Raw genomic sequence first — 23,986 nt, 5'->3', positions numbered from 1 at the left:
ATAATATAAATGTAAATTATTTCAAATATTTATTAAATCCCCGGAAATAATAAATTTCATTCTCTTGTAGGGGATCTCCATTGCTAGTCATAAGCGTTTGAATAGTTCCGCTCATGTGCGGGAATCCCGGAGCACTTCTTCATAGAATATCTTCTTGCGTGTAGACGTTTGCCTTTCTTCAGGAAGGCCTGCAGAAACACTTAAGAAACAACATAACATGCAGCCCAGAAAACAGCTACAGTGGAGGAATACTTCAGATTCTATTTAAAATATTATAAAACAGCTTGCATCTCTTTCACTAACCCTTTTTGTGAAGGTAAAAGATGAAGGAGAGCAGGACAGAGTATCCCCATAGGCTGCCATTATATGAGTTTAAAACAGCATCTGTGCCTTTAAAAAACAGCAGTATCCCATCATGCCTAGCAGGTGGCAGTTGGTGCAGTTCTTTTTTCTGGCACCTGGCGACAAGATCCTGGAGCATTGAGCTCTGCCTTTTAAGCTTTTTTTCTTCAAAATTCACCTGTGGAATTTTGTTTTCTTTGATTCACTTGACACCTTTCATAATCCTCTCACTGTTTTAAGCTGTTTCAGACAGAATTTTGAGGCGTTTTGCCATTTATTATCCTTCTCTGTTTGATAAGTGCCCTGCCTGTGGGAAAAAGAAGGCCAAATCAGATCCTCGCAATGTCTCTATACTCTGCCTTCCATCCATAGCTGTTCCAGTGCCAACGCTGCAAAAAGTGATCATGTCACACCCTGAGACAGTGAGAAAATGTGCCTTCATGGCATGTAAGAACTGCACAGACAGCAATTCCAGTCTCAAGGTGAGACCTGAGAGCGAGGAGAGGGGCAGTCTTCTACAGGGGCTCTTACATCTAACTATGAGAGAGGTGTAAAGTGTGAAAACAGGTTGCCAGCCTGAAAGTTACATCTTTCCCTGTCGACTTTGAGGGATTTTTTTTTTTAGATTTTTATATAGCACGAACTCGACTCAAAGGTATCAGAGCACTCGACATGAGCACCAGTTACTTTACAGATGGACACAGAGAAGGTAGAACTCATGCGCCATCGATGTGCTCTGTAAGATCAACATCGTGGAGTTTATTGAGGTGGGGTGATCCATCGACGCTGAGGAGCAGTTTGACGGCGAGTCATCAGAGGAAATCACCGTCGAGGAGAAGGTCGCCATCAAGTTGTCAACGTTGGTCGATGTTGAAATCAATCTCAATGTCGAGGACACAATTTGTCACTTGATTTGGAGTATTCAAGGGCCTACTCCCCCTCCTCCCTGATAGTACTACCGGACTCTCCACCTCCTCCTCCTTCTCTGCCTCCTTCACCACCACCAACATCACCATGAAAGCGGCCAGTGCTACTGCCCTCCTGGGTAGATATGATAGAGCACTCTAAAACTATTCAGCAATTTGCGGGAGATCTTCCCAGAGACAGAAGAGGGGACTTAGTAGAGATCATTAACAAAGGTCTCATGGAGTGCAACCAAGTCACCAGCTCCGCTGCAGACTCCTTATCTGAAAGAAACAGGTTAGTATTAGACTCCTTACCTTAGAATATCCCCAGGCGTCAGTCTGGATACGGAAACTTTTGCGTAGCAGTACCCCTGCGCGTCGGTAGGCGTCGTCTGCGGCTCCGCGTCCGTCGTCGGCGTCGTTGGAGCCGGGATGACGTCTCCGGAGTACTTAGACGCCGCCCTCGCGCGCTGACGTCAGTTCTTCTTTTTTCCGCGCCAGCAAGCGGAAAAAGTGGTACCCTTTAGTCCTTTTTTGACTAAACTTTTTCGATCCTTTTGATCTGTTTTTCGAGTCGTACGACTCCATCGGTGCGGTAGTGATGCCAGGGTTCAAACCCTGTGCCAACTGCAACCGACTGATGTCGGTTACCGGCCCCCATCGCCGGTGCCTGTATTGCTTAGGGGCCGACCACGATGACAAGTCGTGCCCCGACTGCCAGGCCTTGACGTCGAAAGCTAGGCGGGAGCGGTCCCGTAAGCGCCTCGAGCTCCGGCAGTCGGCCCGCGCCGCTCGAGGTCCCGGTCCAGGAGGAGGTCGAGGGACCGGTCGCGGGGCCCGAGCCATCACAGCTCGGCGAGTCGACACCACTCGTCGGGCTCCAAGTGCTCAGGTAAGAGGCACAAGAAGTCGAAGAAGCTACACCGCTCTTCTGACTCCCCCCGACGCTCGCGCAATGCGGGCGGGGGTTCGGGCGACACCGCCCACGCGGCTCCGCTGGAGCCACAGACGTCGCGGTCTGCTCCATACCCGCCAGTCCCTGGGCAGAACGCGATGCCGGAGGAGATCGATGCCTTCCTCATGGCCATGAGGTCGCTCACTCCTCCGCGGGGTTCCGCGGCGCCTTCGGGCCTCGCGGTCCCGACTGGGAGCCCAAGCGGGCTGGGTGCTTCGGCCCCGGCGGCGACGGGTGCTTCGGCCCCGGCGCCGTCGGCGCCTTCGGTCCCGAAGCCGCAGGGCCCCGCCGGATCCGTGTCGCCGCTGGTCGACCTAACGACCTCTCCGCCGGCGTCGACTCCTAGGGTGTCGCCCCTGACGCCGTCTCCGGACGACGTTGTCCCCGATCCCCCCCTCGATCCGGCGTCGGAACTAGGGGAGGCCAGTGGTTTGGACACTTCACCTGACACTGGATTAGTCTCCCGTCCTACCGTGGCTACGGAGGAGGGGGCTGCCTACAAAGTGGTGTTGACGAGGGCAGCCAAGGCCTTGTCTCTTGAGCTCCCCGTGGTGGCCGTGAGGACTAACCTCCTCACTGAGGTCCTCAAACCTTGTCTTGATCTCGGAGGGCACTGCAAGACAGTTGCAGTGGGGGCTCACGGACCGCGATTGGGTCAGCGGCAGATCCCTAACTCAGCGTCGGTGCATGATGGATCACGAATGGCGTCTGAACTCGGACGTGGTGCAAGGTCTCTTTCAGCAGTGGGGAGAGCCTTGGTTAGATCTATTTGCCACAGAAGAGAACGCGCAATTTCAGCAATTCTGCGCGTTGGAATTTCCAAGGCGGCACTCGCTCGGAGACGCTTTTCGTCGCGAGTGGAGCTGCGGTCTGTTGTGCGCCTTTCCGCCTATACCACTTCTGCCTAGAGTGCTGAAGAAGATCAGGTGCGACCGGGCCCAAGTCATCCTTGTGGCTCCGGACTGGGCACGAAGATACTGATATCCCGAGCTACTCAGCATGTCAGTCGATCCCCCGATTTGTCTGCCTCTTCAGGAGGACCTTCTGTCACAGCAGCAGGGGACGGTCCTCCACCCGAACCTATCCAGCCTCCACCTCCATGCGTGGAGATTGAGTGGCGACAGTTGAGGCCTTTTGACTTGCCTCATGAAGTCTGTGATGTCATTCTGGCAGCCAGGCGTCCCTCCAAAAAATCGGTTTACGCCTGAAGGTGGAACAAATTTGTGGCATGGCTGTGGATCCACTCTCTGCCCCCCTTTCTGAGGTTCTCCTCTTTCTTCTTTCTCTTGCCCAGCAGGGCTCTGCTCTGGGCACTCTTAAGGGCTACCTCTCTGCAATTTCCGCCTTCTTAAGGCTCCCTGATCAGCCCTCTCTTTTCAAGTCCCCAGTTGTAAATAGTTTCTTAAGGGGCATCACTCATATGTTTCCCCCTGTTCCTTTCGTGATGCCTCAGTGGGACTTGAATCTTGTTCTGACTTATCTGATGTGCGCTCCCTTCGAGCCACTTAATAACTGTCCTCTTCGTCTTCTCACTCTTAAGACTGCATTCCTGGTTGCCATCACCTCTGCCAGGAGAGTGAGTGAGCTCCAGGCTCTTTCTTCAAGACCTCCTTTCCTTTCTGTCCATCCGGACAAAGTTGTGTTGCGGATGCGACCTTCTTTCCTGCCCAAGGTAGTCACAGCCTTCCACATCAGGCAGTCCACCACCTTGCCCACCTTCTTTCTGCCTCGAAAGAGGAAGAGAGGCTCCACTGTCTGGACCCAAAACGTGCACTCTCATACTATCTGGATCGCACACGCCAGTTCCGGGGGGATGACCAACTCTTTGTTGGTTACGTGGGTGCTAAAAAGGGACGGGCGGTGCACAAACGGACCATTTCTCGATGGGTCGTTTTATGCATCAAGGCTTGTTTTTCAGTGGCTAAAAAGGAGCCTCCTGTGGGGCTGCATGCCCATTCCACTCGAGCCACGGCGGCTACTACTGCCGTGGGTCGGGGATTCCCCTTGCAGGACATCTGCCAGGCAGCTACGTGGTCCTCGCTGCACACGTTCGCAAGACACTACTGCCTGGACAGCCAAGTCCGGAGGGATGGCTTCTTTGGCCGTTCCGTCCTCCAGGACTTTCTGGTGTGATTATTGGTTCGCAGACCCACCACCGGGGTTGGTATTGCTGGGGTATCTATTCTAAGGCAAGGAATATAATACTAACCTGTTTCTTTCAGATCCACAAGTTGCTTACCTTCGGTAACAATATATCTGTAAGAAACAGTAGTTAGTATTAGATTCCTTACCGCCCCACCCATCCTCCCCGTTCTGCCAACCGATATCTAGGGTTAAGGTCATCCCTTTTTAGGGCCCAAGTTTTATGGCACCAGTGTTGGTTTTTATCATGGCTCTGCGTTTCTGGCGTGGAAAAGCTGTGTATAAGAACTGACGTCAGCGCGTGAGGGCGGCGTCTAAGTACTCCGGCGACGTCATTCCAGCACCAACTACGCCGGCGATGGACGCGGAGCCGCAGACGACACCTACCGACGCGCAGGGGTACTCCTACCCAAAAGATTCCGGATCCAGACTGACGCCTGGGGATATTCTAAGGTAAGGAATCTAATACTAACTACTGTTTCTTACAGATATATCGTTACCGAAGGTAAGTAACTTGTGCGTTAGCACCACATACATATTGTCATGGGATTGCCTTAAGGTGGCATCATAGCTCCGCCTCACATCTCTTAAATCCGAGTCGCAGCAAAGCATTTTAAATGTTCCTTTTTCAGGGTCTACCCTCTTTGGCAGCCACACCGATGATGAGATGGCTGGCTTGAAGTTGGAAATGGATATTCTTGAGGCTGTCGCCTAGAAAGACCAAATGAGTAAAGGCGTTCCATTAGGCCTTACCGACTCCTGTTTTTACCTTTAGAGGGTTCAAACCCCTCATTGGTACCAGAGTAACCAGCAGCCAAAAGAGTAGCGGCCATACCAGCAGCAAAAGCCCAACCAAGGTCGGTAAACACACAACAGGCGCAAAGCCTTGAATCTTCCCTTCCTCCACTCTGGTAGGGGGAAGCATCTCAAACTTTCTGGCAGAGTGGCAAAAATTCACAAAAGACTCCTGGGTTCTGAATATTGTTCAAAATGGCTATTGTCTCTTATTCGTCAGTCCTCCCCAGTCCATCCCACCAAAACCATCCAACCATCATCTGTAAATGCTTGGGGAAGAAGTCATCATCTTGCTGTAGAAGCAGATGGTGGAGGTGAACACCCGCAAACAACGAGGTACAGGCATGTACTCCAGATATTTTCTGGTGAAGAAAAAAGACAAGAACACGCTCAGACCCATTCTCAACTCGAAAGTAGCCAATAAATGGATTTAACAAGAAAGTTTTGGGATGCTAGCTTTGCATCAGATCGATCCCCAAATGTATCAGGAGGATTGGCCCTGTTCCATGGACCTCCCAGATGCATATTTTCATGTACCCATCCCCAAGAAACACTGCAAGTTCTTGACATTTGTAGTGGGGCGGGGCCCACGATCAAAACCAGTTCCTTCCATTTGGCCTCGAGTCAGCTCCCAGGACCTTCTCTAAGTGCACAGCAGTAGTTGCTGCTCCTGGAGGTAGGTCTGGCCAGTATCTTGAAGTGAAGGTGTTCCATCAGGTCTGTGGGCTCGTCGGGGAGTGTGCTCAGGCGGAGGGTGGATATGTGGACGATGGCGATTCCTCCTACAGGGTGGGTGGGGCGGTCCTTCCTGGAGATCTTGTATCCTTGGGGAAAGGCAATGTCCGGTCCCGAGGTGGTGTTGGTCCAGGTTTTGGTAAAGAATGCTACGTCCGGGGTAGTGCTGTCGAGGAGGTCCCAGATTTCGGTGGAATGTTTGTTGAGGGATCGGACGTTAAGGAGGATGCATTGCAGGGTCTTCGGTTTGGTTCTGTTGTTGCGGGCGGATTGCGCTGGGTCAGTGGTCTTGGCGGTGCTGCAGGTGTGCCGGCAGCGGTGACAGCTGAAGGGTCGGTGGGTGCTGGCTGGTGATGCTAGCTTGCGGCCTGGGTTGACCAGACCTGCTAAAAATGTTTGGAGGCCAGATGGTTCACTCCAATCTCTCCTCTTGAAATTTTACCTCATGGCTCCAGAGCTAGTGCAGTATGAACACTTGAACCTGCCCCAAGGAAGCACAGATATGCTCAAGGAGGCTAAATGACTGTTAACCTGTTCAGCATATGCCTTCAAGTCGAATAACTTTTGCATCTGGTGTTCCTCCAAGAACGTAGATCCTAAAACTTGCCAGGAAGCTGTTATTCTTCCCTATCCATTTGGCAAAATTTGGCTTGCCATTCTCTTCCATAAGACTCTACGTGGCGTCACTCACTGCCTACAGGAAATGTCCTTCTCAAACCTCTTTTTTTGTATCGCTGTGATCAAGGATTTTCTAGAAGGGTTAAAGAAGGTTTTCCCTCCGATTAGGCGCCCTTCCCCTCCCTGGGAGCTTAACATAGTCCTTTCATGTCTCATGAAGGCTCCTTTTGAACCTATTCATAAGGCATCCCCACACCATCTCTCTTGGAAAAACGCTTTCCTCGTAGCAATCACATCAGCTCGTAGGGTTAGAGAAATCCAGGCGTTACATTCTCACAAGCCTTACACTGTCTTCTGCTCTAACAAGGTAGTTATGAGGATTCACCCTAATTTCCTCCCCAGGGTAGTTTTGGACTTTCATGTTAATCAAACAATTTAATTTACAACCTTCTTTCAACACAGTTGAACCCCGATTGAGAGCACTCTTTATTCTCTGGTTGTGAGGCGGGAAGTAAAGTTTTTTCTAGACAAGACACGCGACAAGCGCAGCTAGAACCGTTTGTTTATTAATTATGACCCAGACTGTACAGGTTTAGCCACATCCAAACAATTCATCTCCCGATGGATAGTGTCTTGCATACTCTTACGCTATTAAAAGGCCAACAGGACCTTGTAAGCTATACCGAAGGCCATTCTACTAGGGACAAAACAGCTACTGCCGCTTGGATGAGAATGTCCTTGTAGCGGAGATCTGTAAAACGGCTACCTGGAGGTCTGTCCACACATTCATCAAGCGTTACTTTTGGATTTGGATGCTTGAGCAGACGCTCAAGTAGGACAAGCTTCCTTCAGAAATGTATTTGCTTAATTCGAGCCTATTGTCTTTCCTCTGTTGTTTTTGACCGCTCTTGGTGGGACTGGCCTTACTATTCTATTCAAATGTTTATTACAATCATTGGAGATCCCCTATGAGAGATGGAATAGTTTCTTACCTGTAATTCCAGTTCTCTCGTAGGGGAATATCCATTGAAGTCCTAAGCGAATCACCCGCCTTCTTGGAGGACATAACAGAGGAAATTATTGGAATTACCTTTCAGTAACTCATTCCTTCAAAAAATACTGAGGCAAATGCCACATGCTAGGCATGATGGGAAACTGGTGGTCTCTGAGTCCTTAACCGCATGCTGCGGCCGCTATTTTCGCGCTGTGTGGCTTTTTTTCAAAAGCCGCGTTACATGACGAGCTGAGCTCGTCATGAGCATGCGAGCGGCGCAACTCATGACGAGCTTAGCTCGTCATGAGCACGGAAGGGGTTAAAGGCGCAGACACTGTTTTAAACTCAGATAATGGCTGCCTACGGGGCTACTCTGTGCTGCTATTCTTCATCTTTTACCTTTACAAAAAGGGTTTGTGAAAGAGATTTAAGCTGCTTTTATAACCTTTTCACGTGAAAATTATACATATAAAGGGGTATTTTAATTCTTTTGTAAGTACAATCGGAAGTATTTCTCCACTGTAACCCGTTTTCTAGGCTGCACATTATGTTCTTTCTTAAGTGTTTCTGCAGTCCTTCTTAAAGAAAGGTGAACGTCTACACTTAAGAAGATATTCTATGAAGAAGTGCTCTGGAGTTCCCGCATGTGAGCAGATCTATTCAAGCCCCATGACTTCGATGGGGATTCTCCTACGAGAGAACAAGAGTTACAGTTAAGAAACAATTCCTTTTACAGCACATTAACTTTCAAATTAAATATGTCTTAAATGGATCACTGACATAATATCGACGACACAAATATCGAGATACACAAATATCGAGTCAAAAATATCGATTGACAAAATATCGACTCCCTATCTTCAAACAGGTAAGTACCAAAATATCGACTCCAAAATATCGACTTACAAAAATATAGACTGTCAAAATATCGATTTTTTTAAATGTCTTAAAATTAAGTTAAAACTAATATAGTAATAAATATATTTAATATAAACTTAAAAATAATTAATAAAAAAATTTAATTTTAATAAATAATTTATATAATTAAAAAAATTATATCACCAAAAATTACACACATATATATATATATATATATATATATATATATATATATATATATATATATAAACATATTATTAAATAAACATATATAACATTTTAGAAAATGTTTAAAATTTATTGTTACAACTATAGTGAGTTCAACATTAGCAAAAGTGTTGGATAGCGTAGAGGTAAAATTTACTACTCCCACTCCAGTGGGTGCAACAGTAGGGAAAGCGCTGGATAGCGTAGAGGTTAAAATTACTATTCCTACTCCAGGGATGTATGACGTTACAACGCATACTTTTACAACGCCTACCATTACAACAAAACTTTTACAACGCAAAAACTTTTACAACGCATACATTTACAACGCAAGATTTTACAACGCATATACCTTTACAACACATACCATTACAACGCAAGTATTGGTAAGTATATAATAATTTTTTGAATATAAATTAATAAAAAATATTATAATATAATTTAATATAATTTAATTGTATTAAATAAATTTAATTTAAATGTAATTTTACTTTATTTTTACAAAGTACCCCTGTACCCCAAAAACCCAAAACTGACCCTGAACCCTAAAAATACCCCTTTACCCATAAACTGAAAACTGACCCTGAACCCTAAAAATACCCCTTTACCCGAAAACTGACCCTGAACCCTAAAAATACCCCTTTACCCCCAAAACTGAAAACTGACCCTGAACCCTAAAAATACCCCTTTACCCAAAAACTGAAAACTGACCCTGAACCCTAAAAATACCCCTTTACCCCAAAAACTGAAAACTGACCCTGAACCCTAAAAATACCCCTTTACCCCAAAAACTGAAAACTGACCCTGAACCCTAAAAATACCCCTTTACCCCAAAAACTGAAAACTGACCCTGAACCCTAAAAATACCCCTTTACCCAAAAACTGAAAACTGACCCTGAACCCTAAAAATACCCCTTTACCCAAAAAACTGAAAACTGACCCTGAACCCTAAAAATACCCCTTTACCCAAAAACTGAAAACTGACCCTGAACCCTAAAAATACCCCTTTACCCAAAAAACTGAAAACTGACCCTGAACCCTAAAAATACCCCTTTACCCAAAAACTGAAAACTGACCCTGAACCCTAAAAATACCCCTTTACCCAAAAACTGAAAACTGACCCTGAACCCTAAAAATACCCCTTTACCTAAAAACTGAAAACTGACCCTGATCCCTAAAAATACCCCTTTACCCCAAAAACTGAAAACTGACCCTGAACCCTAAAAATACCCCTTTACCCAAAAACTGAAAACTGACCCTGAACCCTAAAAATACCCCTTTACCCAAAAACTGAAAACTGACCCTGAACCCTAAAATTAAAATATTTATCAATTAATCAATTATAATTAATTACCAATTATATTTTAATTAATTACCAATTAATAATTAATTAACAATTAATTCTAAATAAATATCAATAAATAAATTAACATATTTAATTAATTATAATTAAATTACTTCCCACCCTATTCCCCTATAAACCCACAACCCGCTACAGAAAATAAATTACTAAAATTAAAATATTTATCAATTAATCAATTATAATTAATTACCAATTATATTTTAATTAATTACCAATTAATAATTAATTAACAATTAATTCTAAATATATATCAATAAATAAATTAACATATTTAATTAATTAGAATTAAATTACTTCCCACCCTATTCCCCTATAAACCCACAACCCGCTACAGAAAATAAATTACTAAAATTAAAATATTTATCAATTAATCAATTATAATTAATTACCAATTATATTTTAATTAATTACCAATTAATAATTAATTAACAATTAATTCTAAATAAATATCAATAAATTAACATATTTAATTAATTATAATTAAATTACTTCCCACCCTATTCCCCTATAAACCCACAACCCGCTACAGAAAATAAATTACTAAAATTAAAATATTTATCAATTAATCAATTATAATTAATTACCAATTATATTTTAATTAATTACCAATTAATAATTAATTAACAATTAATTCTAAATATATATCAATAAATAAATTAACATATTTAATTAATTAGAATTAAATTACTTCCCACCCTATTCCCCTATAAACCCACAACCCGCTACAGACTTATATTACACACAAAATAAAAATTATTATTAACTTACCTTAAATTCGATATTTTTGTTGTCTATATTATGTCTAGTCGATATTATGTCCATTCTATATTTTTGATTCGATATTATGTCCATTCTATTCGATATTAATTTTCTCTAGTCGATTTTTTTGTTGTCTATATTATGTCTAGTCGATATTATGTCCATTCTATATTTTTTACTCGATATTCTGTCCAGTCGAAATAAAAGACTCGATATTATGACTGTACACCATTTTAAATAATAAAATTAATAATTTGTAAATATTAGAATTGTTAACTGATCATTAAAATTCAATTACTCTAGCATTTTTATTTAAAAAGTAGTCTACTCAGTTATAAACTCAGTTGAAACCTTCTTACATTTTTTCAAAACCTTGAACTAATTTCATTTATTGAACATTAGTTCCTAGAGGGTGTTATTTTATTTTCCGGCCTCCGCTGTTTTCTATAGGAGTGTGTTTCAGTACCCGTGAGGGTGAACAACCATTACAACGCAACTATTACAACGACATACCATTACCACGCAACTATTACAACGCAAGTCATTACAACGACTTGCCCTGGGGGGCGCTCTAGGATAGGGAATAGTTCAATTTACTATCCAACACCTTCCCTACTATCCACGGGGACTGGAGTTGGAATAGTAAATTAAACTACTCACTATCCAGCGCCCCCCAACGCAAGTCGTTGTAACGACTTGCATTGTAAAACTTGCGTGGTAAAGGCATGCGTTGTGAAAGCATGCGTTGTAATGACATACATCCCCCGTGAGTAGCCGTGTATGGTGCTTGACTTTTTCCAAGGCAGAGACAGAGTGAATTTACATTTCTTTTAACACTTTTAGGGCCGTAGTAACTTTAGAAGTCTATTTGTGAATCCCAGTGGTCATATTCTTTTGTGGGTGTGTGTTTTGTGTTAGCATTTCCCTCCCAAGCACCGCCTTACATTCCCTGCACCCGTCCCATTTAGTTGTAAGGAGTCCCCAGTTTCCAGCCACTCCCTCAACGTATACTTAAGAATGCTGGTATCTCTGCACATGTGGCAGAGACCGCTGTACAGAAAAAATAGGAGAGGCGGGGGAGGTCTCAGGTCTCATGTTTGTGAACTGCGGGCTCGATTCACAGAATGATCTTAAGACTCAATCTTAAACTTACTACTATTTTGGTATTCACAGAATGCACTTACTACTTTTGGTATTCACAGAAGTTAGGATTAAGACAAACTTAAGACAGACTTAAGACAGACTTAAGACAAAATCATAACTTCTGTGAATACCAAAAGTAGTAAGTTCATTCTGTGAATGCCAAAAGTAGTAAGTGCATTCTGTGAATACCAAAATAGTAGTAAGTTTAGGATTGAGTCTTAAGTTCATTCTGTGAATCGGGCCCTGCGTTTCGTAGTGTGCAACCTCAGCCCTTGGAACAGGAACCCCACTTCCTCACACTGGGCAAACCTAAGAAAGAGCACAACTGCTTGTTGGAGGAGGGCATGGGGAGTGCAGAAAGGAACTGCTGCTCAGAACTACAAGGCAGACACAAGCCTGAAAATTGAGGCAAGGTAACGGAATGCTGACTTGCTGTGACACTATCTGGGACTAAAGGGGGAGAAACAGGTTTGGAGGAGAAAAAGAAATAATAATAATTTTCAGTAGTTTTGCATCAAAAGAGTAACACGAAATTGCCACGGTTATTCCGATTACTCTTGAATAATTAAAATGTCACCCAGCCCTAGAAGAGACTGGGACTGTGGCGTAACATAAAATGGGGGGGCACCTGCAGAATGTGGTGAGGGGCTCCTGACAGTTCCATTGCACACAAATATCCACAGGCCTAGGATTGAATGGGGGTCCACTGAGGGGTAGGGGCACCCCCTGAGCTGAAGGGTTGCAACAAGGAAACAGAGGGATGGAGCTAGGGAGACAGAGCGGATCATAGGGAGCTATAGAGAGAGGAGAGATGAGCGGAAGAGAAGACAACAAGGGACCTGAAAGGGAGATGAGAGAGGCAGCGCTATGTATTACATTAGTAGTAAGTTTCAATTCCCAGTAATGCCGCAGGTGGAGGCTCACACTGGAAGCGGTGTGGCGCAGCGGCCAGGGCGACCGACTCCAGAACCCGGTGGCTCACGGTTCGATCCCCAGCGCCGGGGGCAGATCAGCCAGCACCATGTGACTCTGGGCAATAGCTCGCTTAATCTTTCTGACGGACCCCAGCGCCTTGACACCTTCAGGTAATTGTTTGCGCTTTACATTTAATGACCTGACCGCAGCACAGGCACAGTGGAGGCTACAGCAGGCCAAGCTTCCTTACCATACATACTTAACAAAGACAGTCCAGGCAGCAAGAGGCTAAGCTTCTCTGACATACACAGTTAACAGCAGAGGAGCAAACATCCCTAACATGTATTACAAGTACACCATCAGCAGCAGCTGAGAAAGCTTCTCTAACATACACAACAAGTGCACCATCAGCAACAGCTGAGAAAGCTTCTCTAACATACACAACAAGTGCACCATCAGCAGCAGCTGAGAAAGCTTCTCTAACATACACAACAAGTGCACCATCAGCAGCAGCTGAGAAAGCTTCTCTAACATACACAACAAGTGCACCATCAGCAGCAGCTGAGAAAGCTTCTCTAACATACACAACAAGTGCACCATCAGCAGCAGCTGAGAAAGCTTCTCTAACATGCATAACTAGTATAGCATTAGTAGTAGCTGGACAATCTTCCCTAACATATATAAGAACAGCATTAGCAGCTGCAGGGCAAACTTCCATAACATACATAAATACACCATCTGCAGCAGCTGGGCAAGCCTCCCTTACACACATAACCAGTACACCATCTGCAGCAGCTGGGCCAGCTCCTCTAACATACATAACAGGTAAAGCAGCAGCTGGACATGCTCCCTAACATATAAAGGCACAGCATTAGCCGCAGCATGCCAAACTTCCCTGACATACACAATCAGTAGACTAACAGCCAAAGCTGGGCAAGGTTCCCTAATATACCTAACAAGTACAGCATTTTCAGCAGAATGCCAAGCTTCCCTAATAGACACAAAGTATACCATCAGCGAATATATGACGATACAACGAATTCCGTTGCAACGCATGCCTTTACCACGCATGCGTTACAACGGAATTCGTTTACCACGCATAAACATTTCCTCGACTATTTGCGTGGTGACGTCATACGTCCTTAAGAGAAAACTGCATTTTTTCCCGATTTCTCTTAATCGACTCTGATGCCGACGTGACTTCAGGCGAGTTGTTTTATTTGGGGGGGAGACCCCCCCAAGCCCCCCCCCTTTTTTTTTTACCTTTACCACATATGCCTTTACTACAAACATCGTAGTAAAGGCATGCGTGGTAAAGGCATTAGTGGTAACCACGCATGCGTTGTACTGCATGCGTGGTTAAAGATTTCGTGGAAACAGCCTTGTTGTAAAGGCCGTTTCCCACCATCAGCAGTAGTTGGGAGGTTTCTCTAACATGCACCATCAAACACAGTGTGGGAACTAGTAGCATATGTTTCTCTTTTCCAAATTACAAACAAGTGGATGTTGGATTTGCCCACAGCTCTCATACTGACCTTTGCTCTGTCACTCTGCCGGGGCAGTTTGCCCATCATGCTATCCAGTTCTGTAAACTTTGCCAGAGTAGCCCGAACTTCAGCAAATAGTTCTTTATACTCGCAGTACTGGTCGTTAAACACCGCTTTGTACCTCTCTCTCTCTTCCAGACAGGAAATCTCAGGGTACTTCCTTCCAAAAACACAGACACCCCCAGTTACTTAAGGCAGCAAGAGATATATATACAGTAAGAATGTTCATAGAAGGGTGGGGCCAACCTTTCAAAATCAAACATTTTGGTCAGGCTTAAAATATGTTGAAGTTAAGAGGGAAAGGGGACGATATACACTTTCACAGATTGCTGGGTTAATGAAACAATGTTCAGAACACAAGGACTGTACATTCATAATACACATACATGTTTTGCTCAAATATAAGGTACAGCTGTGAATGCAACAGGGCCGATAGGCAGAAAAGCGCCCTCGGGCAATCAGAACACTCTGGGGCATATTACCAACAACTAGCGATAATTATCGCTATGTTGGTTTAGCAGCGATATTTTTATCGCCGAGCTGTGGCGATTTTTATCGCTTAGGAACCTTTGCTATTATCAAGGTATACCTCCTAAGCGATAAAAGTCAGCCGAAATGCATGAATATCGCTGAAAAGTCAGCGATATTCATGCATTAGCGAGCTAATGCTCTTAGCCATGTTATCCACCTCCCATTGGATAACATGGCTAAGAACTGCTCACGGGCAGTTGGTAATAGGAGATAGCGATGTTAGCGACTGTTTCAAGTCGCTAACATCTTGGCACGCCCACTTTGCATGTCATTAGTGATAAATATCACTGACATGCAAAGCGGGGCCCAAGATGGTCGCTATCTCCAACTAGCTGTCGCTAACTGGTGTTAGCGACAGCTAGGTAATAGGGAGATAATTTTTTATCCGCTTTCTTGGCTTTTAAAGCCAAAAAAGCGGAGATAAATCCCCTTGATAATATGCCCCTCTATTGTTTGAAGTTGTGTGCCCGTGGGACTCCCGCTGGAGTCCGGCGAACCCAACCGTCCAGGTTTACATAATGTTTCACTATAATTTCTCAAAAACTACTGACCGGATTTACACCAATTTACAAAAAGCACACTTTCTCGTTGAAGTAGCTTTCTGCCAAACTTGGTGTCATTCATTCAGCCGTTTGTACTGTAGCCCTGTTCAAAAATCCCTATGGAAATTGCATGGGGAAATTCCATTTTGGGCCCCCACTTGAAGGATCACCCTGAGACTTTCCAAGAACGAGCTGATGTGGATGAACTTTTTTGGAAAGTTGAGTGAAGATTCGTTGAACAGAGCCAAAGTTATTAGCAAACGGAAAACAGCTCTTCCTAAGAAACAGCCTAACTAAACTAAAACACACAGTGGCAAGTGTGTGTGTGTGTGTGTGTGTGTATATATAGTTCCCTATATATATATATATATATATATATATATATATATATATATATATATATGCAGAACACTCCTTTGAAGAAAGAAGCAGAGGCCACGTAGGGGGAGACAGGAAACACCTTTAATGAAGCTTTTGACTGGTGCATGGCGAATGCATTTCGGCATTATCTAGCCTTCCTCAGCGCCCAGAGTCTATGAGCAGGGTGTGGGCAAAAATGAAAGTTTATACAATGTCCTGCCGCACCCGGATAGGTTCGCCTCCGACCCCGCCTCCCAAATGGTTAATCTACTCCACCTGAAGCTAGGTGACTGCAGCGCAACTACAGGTCCCAAGATGCAGTGCTTCAATGAGGTGAGTGATGCGGGGGGATCAGGTGCTTGTTGCGGCGAGGGTTTGTCATCTTTGCATCCACTGATATCCTGTATGTTGCTCCTTTCAAAGTGTCCCCTCCGGTCCCCTGAACCGCAAAACCTCCGAAGAGAAAACAGGAAAATGACGGGGGCTCGTCCGAAAATCCAACTTGCCCGTCGTGGTGCACGAATGCCTCCAACACCGCTAAAATCCTTACGTCCTACTCCGAGGGTGGGCATGGCAACTTTCAGTAACCTGAAGAGAGATAGCGCCGAAGCGGTTACCAGTAGGATCCAGGCCAACTTCAAATGCGGGGGCCCCTGTAACGCAATACTGGCAATCGCGTGAAACATGCAGAACACTCCTTTGAAGAAAGAAGCAGAGGCCACGTAGGGGGAGACAGGAAACACCTTTAATGAAGCTTTTGACTCGTGCATGGCGAATGCATTTCGGCATTATCTAGCCTTCCTCAGCGCCCAGAGTCTATGAGCAGGGTGTGGGCAAAAATGAAAGTTTATACAATGTCCTGCCGCACCCGGATAGGTTCGCCTCCGACCCCGCCTCCCAAATGGTTAATCTACTCCACCTGAAGCTAGGTGACTGCAGCGCAACTACAGGTCCCAAGATGCAGCGCTTCAATGAGGTGAGTGATGCGGGGGGATCAGGTGCTTGTTGCGGCGAGGGTTTGTCATCTTTGCATCCACTGATATCCTGTATGTTGCTCCTTTCAAAGTGTCCCCTCCGGTCCCCTGAACCGCAAAACCTCCGAAGAGAAAACAGAAAAATGACGGGGGCTCGTCCGGAAATCCAACTTGCCCGTCGTGGTGCACGAATGCCTCCAACACCGCTAAAATCCTTACGTCCTACTCCGAGGGTGGGCATGGCAACTTTCAGTAACCTGAAGAGAGATAGCGCCGAAGCGGTTACCAGCAGGATCCAGGCCAACTTTAAATGCGGGGGCCCCTGTATATATATATATAATATGGAAGATTCAAAAAGCCTGCATACAGCGATTCAGATTGAGCACAGTGTTTTTGTAATTAGGCCGTGACAAAGACCCGGCAGGGTTGAAACGCATTGCCTTCAAAATTCCATGAAATTGACACATTTTGTGCTGGCTTTTTAAATCTTACATATTTTCCCGGATTTACTTTTCATTTGTAAGCGGGTCTCACACACTCGCAGACTTACACTCCCCCCGTTTGGTGGATGTGTGCGACATTGTTGTGAGGAGATATGCGAGCACATATACACACACACACACACACACACACACACACACACAGAGCCCAACACACACAGAGCCCAACACACACACACACACACACACACATACACACACACACATATATATATATATAGTAGATAGAGAGAGAGAGAGAGAGAGAGAGAGAGAGAGAGAGAGAGAGAGAGAGAGAGAGAGAGAGAGAGAGAGATACCGAGGCAGCGCACTCCTAGTTGCCCTGACAATGGCAATCATAAAGCTCTGCAGAGCAGTATAGAGGCTGCCATTGTGTTGAGCGAGGAAGATGACCTCCCAAACCCCAAATAGTTCTTTAAACAAGAGAAGTACTTACAGTATATAGTCTGGCAAGACATGTGGCTTTGGGATGTGCCCTGTGGGGACCGGCTGATTGAGTAGCCCCGGCGTAGCCCCGGACTCAGAAAACTGTATGGTTTTGGTGACTTTGCCAGAAAAGCCCCCTGATGCAGTTACCTCATCCTGGAAAGCAATGTGTTTTGGCTTCACTTGCATAAGGATCGGTCTCTGTAGGGAATCAAAAAACAAGAACCACAGTAAGAGAAAACAATTACATTTGCATGCATTCTGCATTATTCTGCAAATGGAAATGGCATGAATGAATGGATTTATAAATGGCACCTGCTGGGCCTCTTGTGCAGCAAGCTGCATCTAGTTCTCATTACCTGCCTGCTATTGAAAAATGAGTCAGTCTTGGCACATGCAAGAAAAGATAAGTAAAAATAAAATCCACCAAGCAATGATTCCCGAAAAGGGCTGTTCCATTGATGTCTATTAGATTACTGTTTTTTATCTGTGTGTAGCTCAAGCTGTGCATGCTCTGCCTGCAGGAAGGTCAAGACCTCCTCAGATTTTACTTGTTGTAATCTCTGCTACTTATTATCTTATAGAGACATCTTGCCACTGATTCCTTGCATTTGAATATCCCAGGCATCAGGCTGGATCCAGAAAACTTTTGCTTGGGCAATACCCTTGCACGCTAGTAGGTGGCATTGGTCAGCTCCGTGTGATGTCCTCAGCATCGTCCGTGCAGGAGTTGACATTTTTGTCACCTATATAGGTACCACCACAGCTCGCTGACATCAGTTCTTTTCCTTCTGTGTCAGCTAGTGCAGATCCGTGAAGAGAGCTACCCTCTGTCACTTTTTGACAGGCATTGTTCAATGTTTTGTGTCGACAATTTTTAGTATGTAAGTTTTTTCCAAACTTGTCAAAAAGACTTCTGGATTCAAATAGTTTGCCGCCTGCCATTGTGCTATGTTGGTGACGGATCCACACTTAATTTGTCTCTGGTGCCTGGGGTGGGACCCGACTTGAAGCACCACGCTGTTTGCCCCGGAGGTCTCTTTCTCGGTCATGGTCGAAAGGAATGCCCGGGCACCGCCCTGGGAGTCCTAAGTACTCTTCCTCCTACTCAAAGTCATTGGCTCAATATGGTATGAGGCATACAAAAAGACCCTTGGGTCCTAGGTCAGTTCCTCAGCCTTATTTTGAAGGGCTTGAAATGGAGGAAGATTGGAAGGGTGTCGCTGGACCCTTTACAAGACCAGTCTGAGCATGAAATGGGCTTGTATGAGGAATAAGGTGAGACCAATGGACTGGATACCTCTCCAGATCTGGCTTTCTTTCTACTCCAATTGTGGCCACAGAGGAAAAAGGTTCATATGTCTTGGTGGTGTGAAAGACAGCTAAGGCCCTGCACCTTCAGCTCCCTTCTGTAGAAATCAAGACTAATATCTTGATAGAGTTCCTGCAGCTGGGTGTCTCCTCCTTGGAACCCCTCCTGCCTTTCAACGAGGCCTTGACTGATGTCCTTCAGGGAACCTGGTCCAAGCCCAGCTCAGGGGCTCCTGTGAACAGGACAATCGTCCCCCGCCATTGCCCTGAACCGGGCGACCTAAAATTTCTTGCCAACCACCCTACCACTGAGATCTTGGTGGTCCAAGCCTCTTACTCATAAGGGGCATTCCCTTCCGCCCACCGGACAGGAAATCCAAGAAGCTGGATAATTGGAGCAAGAACATTTTTTCTTCTGTCAGCCTTGCACTGATGTCAGTGAACACTGCATGCCTATTGGGCCGCTACTCCCATTCATTGTGGGAAATGGATTTGCAAGTGCTGCCACAGGTCCCGGAGGAGGCCCGGACCATTCTTTCCCAAGCAGTATCAAATGGGAGGGATGTGGCAAAGTTTACCATTCATTATTCGTTGTGGGCTTAATACGACTAACTTGCTGGGCAGAACGATGTCATTGACAGTGGCTGTTCAACACCGCACCTGGCTGAGAACTTTTGTCTTTTCTGGGGATATCCAGGCTGCTCTTATGAAGCTGCCCTTTTATGGCACCCATCTCTTCGGAGACAAGGCAGATATGGCCCTGGAGCGCTTTAAGGACTCACGGACCATGGCCAAGTGCTTGGGCCAGTCAATATCCACCCGTCCCCCTTCTATCTTTCACCTCTTTTGTGGTCACAGAAGGGGCTTTCAGCCGCACCAGCCATATGCCAGCCACAAGACTGTGCAAGTTCAACAACCTCTAGGCAGTCATGGGCAGGGCTCCTTTTGTTACCGTGAGTCAGGCGGTCAGAGGTTAAGTTGGTCCACCTCTACCCCCGCAGCTTCCAAACCTTCCTAGTCCGACCCTTCAAGATCATGACCGGCCAGTTGGTGGCAGGATCAGCCATCACCTCCACCACTGGCAAAACATCACATCGGACAGGTGGGTTCTTCAGATAGTCCAAAGTGGCTAGTCCCTCCTCTTTGAGACTAACCTTCCCTCCATGCCTCCAACTTATGACCGGCTGATGGAGAACCACCTGAACTTACTTCAGGAGGACGTCAGGACTCTCTTAGCCGAGGGTGCAATAGAGAGGTTTCTGATGCTAGAAGTAGCCTGTGGTTGCTATTCTCGCTACTTTCTGGTTCTGAAAAGGGACAAGGGCCTACATCCTATCCTAGATCTGCGAGCCATCAAGTACTTCCCTAAAAAGGAAAAGTTCAAAAAGCTTACTCTGGCTCAGGTCTTGTCTGCCCTAGACCCCAGAGACTGGATGGTAGTGTTTGACTTGCAGGATGCCTATATTCACATTCCTGTCCTGCCTGCTCATCTTCGTTACCTGCGGTTCACTGTTGTTCACAAGCACTTTCAGTTCACAGTGCTCCCCTGTGGCCTTACCAGCACCCCTCAGGTGTTCACCAAGGTGTTGGTGGTGGTCATAGCTCATCTGCGCAGATCAGGAGTGCCATTTTTCCCCTGTCTTAATTACTGGCTGTTGAAGGCGAGCTCACCTCAGACCGTCCTCTCCTACCTGCAGACTGTCGCCAAACTCGTGCATTCCCTATCAATGCGCCAAAGTCACACCTGACTCCCTCTCAGACACTCCCTTTCATCAGAGCTGTTCTAGATACAGTGCAGTTTTGGGCCTATCCTCCCAAGCAGCGAGTCCAGGATATTCAGGCTATGATACTGATGTTTCAACCGCTATCCTGAATTTCAGTGAGACTGACTCTGAAGCTGCTGGGCCTCATGGCTTCCTGCATCCTGCTAGTTACACATGTCAGATGTCATATGCGGGCTCTGCAGTGCGACCTGAAGTTCCAGTGGACGCAGCATCAGGGGAATCTCTCTGACATGTCGCACAGAGTTGGGGATCAAAGCATAGACACCTGCACCAGTCTTAACATCCCTGAGGGTAATATCAAATAGAAACAAGGTGCAAAGGGCTTGAGACACAATCCCCAATCTTCCTAGTCACTATAATACAATACAGAACAAGATGACCGCATGGAGATGGGTGTAACCTTCAACGATATACTGTTTTGAGCCTTTCAACTGATACAACCCATATGTTTGGACATACACAGTTTGCAAGATATACATTTTATTAATGAGCTTTTGAATTGATACTACCTGTGTATGGGAACATACATAGTTTTCAAATTACTTGGTCTAATACACAGGCAACAACTACATGAACGAAGATATTTTACATTCTTAAGCCTTGAAGAAGTCCGTTTGAGGATGAAACGCGTTGGCGGTTTCAAATTTTAAAGAACATGAATAAAGAATGAACTCTATCAACGCAAGATCTGATTGATTCTTTCTTGGGAAAACAACTGCTTATTGTAAATCGATTTTTCTATGCATATGGATCAACAATGATGTGTACATGTATTTAATATATGGAATCTCTCTGACATGGTCCAGATTTTGGAGGGAACTGCACAGGACCTGCAGTGGTGGCTGACCAACCACAATAGGGTCAGAGGCAGACCCCTCCCCCTTCCTCTACCTGATCGCACAGTAGTGACAGATGCATCACTCCTGGGATGAGGTGGCCACTTGGGAGAGGTGGAGATCAGAGGACTCTTGTCTCTGGCAGAATCAAGACTTCACATCAGATTGCTGGGGCACTGAGCGATTCGCTTGACATTGAAAGCTTTTCTTCCTTCCATCAAGGGAAAGATGGTTCAGGTGTTCACCGACAACACAACCGCTATGTTGTACTGCAACAGACAGGGTGGGTGGTGTTGTGGGCCCCGTGTCAAGAGGCCCTGTGTCTCTGGACAGGGCTGGAACAGCAGGCCATATCCGTGGTGGTTCAACACCTGGAAGGTTCCCTGAATGCCAGGGCAGACTAACTCATCGATCGATGCCTAGCGGATCACGAATGGCATCTCCATCCGGAGGTGACACATGATCATTTTCAAAACTGGGAAGAGCCTTGGCCAAATATGTTTGCCTCCCCTGAGAATGCGCAATGTCAGCAGTTTTGCACGCTGGATTTTCTAAGGTGGCATTTCCTCTGTGACGCTTTTAGTCTCAAGTGAAGCTCAGGCCTCCTTCACTCCTTTCCGCCAATACCACTCTTGTCCAGAGTGCTCAAGAAGATTAGGATCGACAGGGTCCAAGTCAACCTTGTGGCTCTCAAATGGGCTGGGAGAGTCTGGTATCCCAAGCTTCTCCAACTGAGTATCAATACCCCGATCAGGCTGCCCCTTCAGGAGGAACTTCTGTCGCACCAACAGAGAAGCGTCTTCCACCCAAACCTGTCAACTCTAGGCCTTCTTGCATGGAGATTGAGCGGTGGCAGTTGACAGCATTCAACCTTCCTCCCGAAGTCTGTAATGTTATTTTGGCAGCCAGGCGTTCCTCTACCACTTTACGCATGCCGGTGGAATAAAAAAAATATTGTACAGACAGGCATGTTGATCCTCTTTCTGCTTTCCTCTCTCAAATCCTTCTCTTTATTTTGACCCTTGCTGAGCAGGGCTCTAGCCTGGACGCTCATAAAGGGTACCTATTGGCCTTGTCTGCCTTGTTGAGGCTGTACAACAAATCCTCTTTATTTGAATCCTGGTTCTCACCTTCCTGATGTGTGCTCTGTTCGAGCCTCTGCACAACTGCACCCTCTGGCTGCTTACAAGAACTTATGCCAGGAGGGTGAGCGAATTGCATGCTCTGTCATCCAAACCTCATTACCCGACCATCTTCCCTGATAAGTTGGTGCTTCGCACTAGGTCCTCTGTCTTACCGAAAGCGGTAATACCATTCCATGTGGGGCAATCAGTCACCTGGCTCACTTTCTATGCTCCTTCACAACTCTCTACAAAGGAGGAGCGACCACCGTCTCGACCCAAAAGGAGCATTGTCATTCTAACTTGACCACACTAAAAAGTTTCTGATGGACAATCATCTCTTCGTGGGGTACGTTGGATCAAAGAAAGATTGTAGTGCAGAAGAGGCCTTTCTCACAATGGGTTACCCTCTGCTCTTGCCAATGTACAGCCTCCTGAAGGCTTAAGGGGTCAATCCACTGGTACTAAGGCTGCTACCACAGCATTACAACGTGGAGTTCCAGTCCTCGACATTTACCAGGCAACAATGTGGGCATCCTTGTGCACGTTTACCGAACACTGCTGCCTGGACACTCCTCCTCCGGGGAGGGTATTGATTGGGCATCTATTTAAAGGTAAGGAATCTGCGGCTAGATAGCTCTATCAGATAGACAAGTTACTTACCTTCAGTACCACCATATCTGGTAGAGACAGGATCTAGCTGCAGATTCCTTACTCACCCACCCATCCTCGCTGCACTGCAGACTGGTTTTGAGGGTCAAGGCGATCCCTTTCAGGGCCCTAGTTCTTCTAAACACACCACTGTGAGTGCACTTTATGGCTCTGTGCTCCTGGCTTGGAAAGTCGCGAAAAGTAACTGACATCAGCACCCTGTGGTGGCACCTAAATAGGTGACGTAGTCATCACTTTCGGCACAGGCGACTCCATGGATGTCACATGTAGCCGGCCGACACCACCTACCGACTTCCAAAGGTACTGCTCGAGCAAAAGTCTTCCGGATTTAGTCTGATGCCTAGGAAATTCAAAAGTAAGGAATCTGTGTCTAGATCATGTCTCTAACAGATAATGCGTTACCAAGAGTAAGTGAATTGTCCAACTAGTCACTGTCCTGGAGTCTCCTAGCCTACCTCCACCCTTCTCATATATGTAAGACTCAACCTGACCTTCAATCCCACATGGCCACAAAGTGCCAGTGCAGCTCTTTCAGCTCTAGCCCTTCTTAGATGCACCTGAGCTTGGGGTGTGCAGTTCAGCAAGCACTCTGGATTACCTTTCTAAACCCATCCTGAACTGAGTACTTGC

At 45.8% G+C, this 23,986-nt stretch overlaps 1 protein-coding gene across 2 annotated transcripts in view; it reads right to left on the bottom strand.

Annotated features, from left to right (window-relative positions):
* Positions 1–23,986, bottom strand: part of OCEL1 (occludin/ELL domain containing 1) — a 102,628-nt gene that overhangs the window by 41,139 nt on the left and 37,503 nt on the right. For both annotated transcript variants that reach the window (XM_078671167.1, XM_078671168.1), the window contains exons 3-4: positions 17,643–17,833; positions 14,288–14,459 (exon numbers count right to left, since the gene is read on the bottom strand). In XM_078671167.1, coding sequence (XP_078527293.1) covers positions 14,288–14,459; positions 17,643–17,833 — 363 coding nt within the window. The remainder of the gene's footprint in view (positions 1–14,287; positions 14,460–17,642; positions 17,834–23,986) is intronic.

Source organism: Lissotriton helveticus, chromosome 12, assembly GCF_964261635.1.
Source record: "Lissotriton helveticus chromosome 12, aLisHel1.1, whole genome shotgun sequence".
Taxonomy (NCBI): Eukaryota; Metazoa; Chordata; class Amphibia; order Caudata; family Salamandridae; genus Lissotriton; species Lissotriton helveticus.
This window is presented reverse-complemented; position numbering and strand designations above follow the sequence as displayed.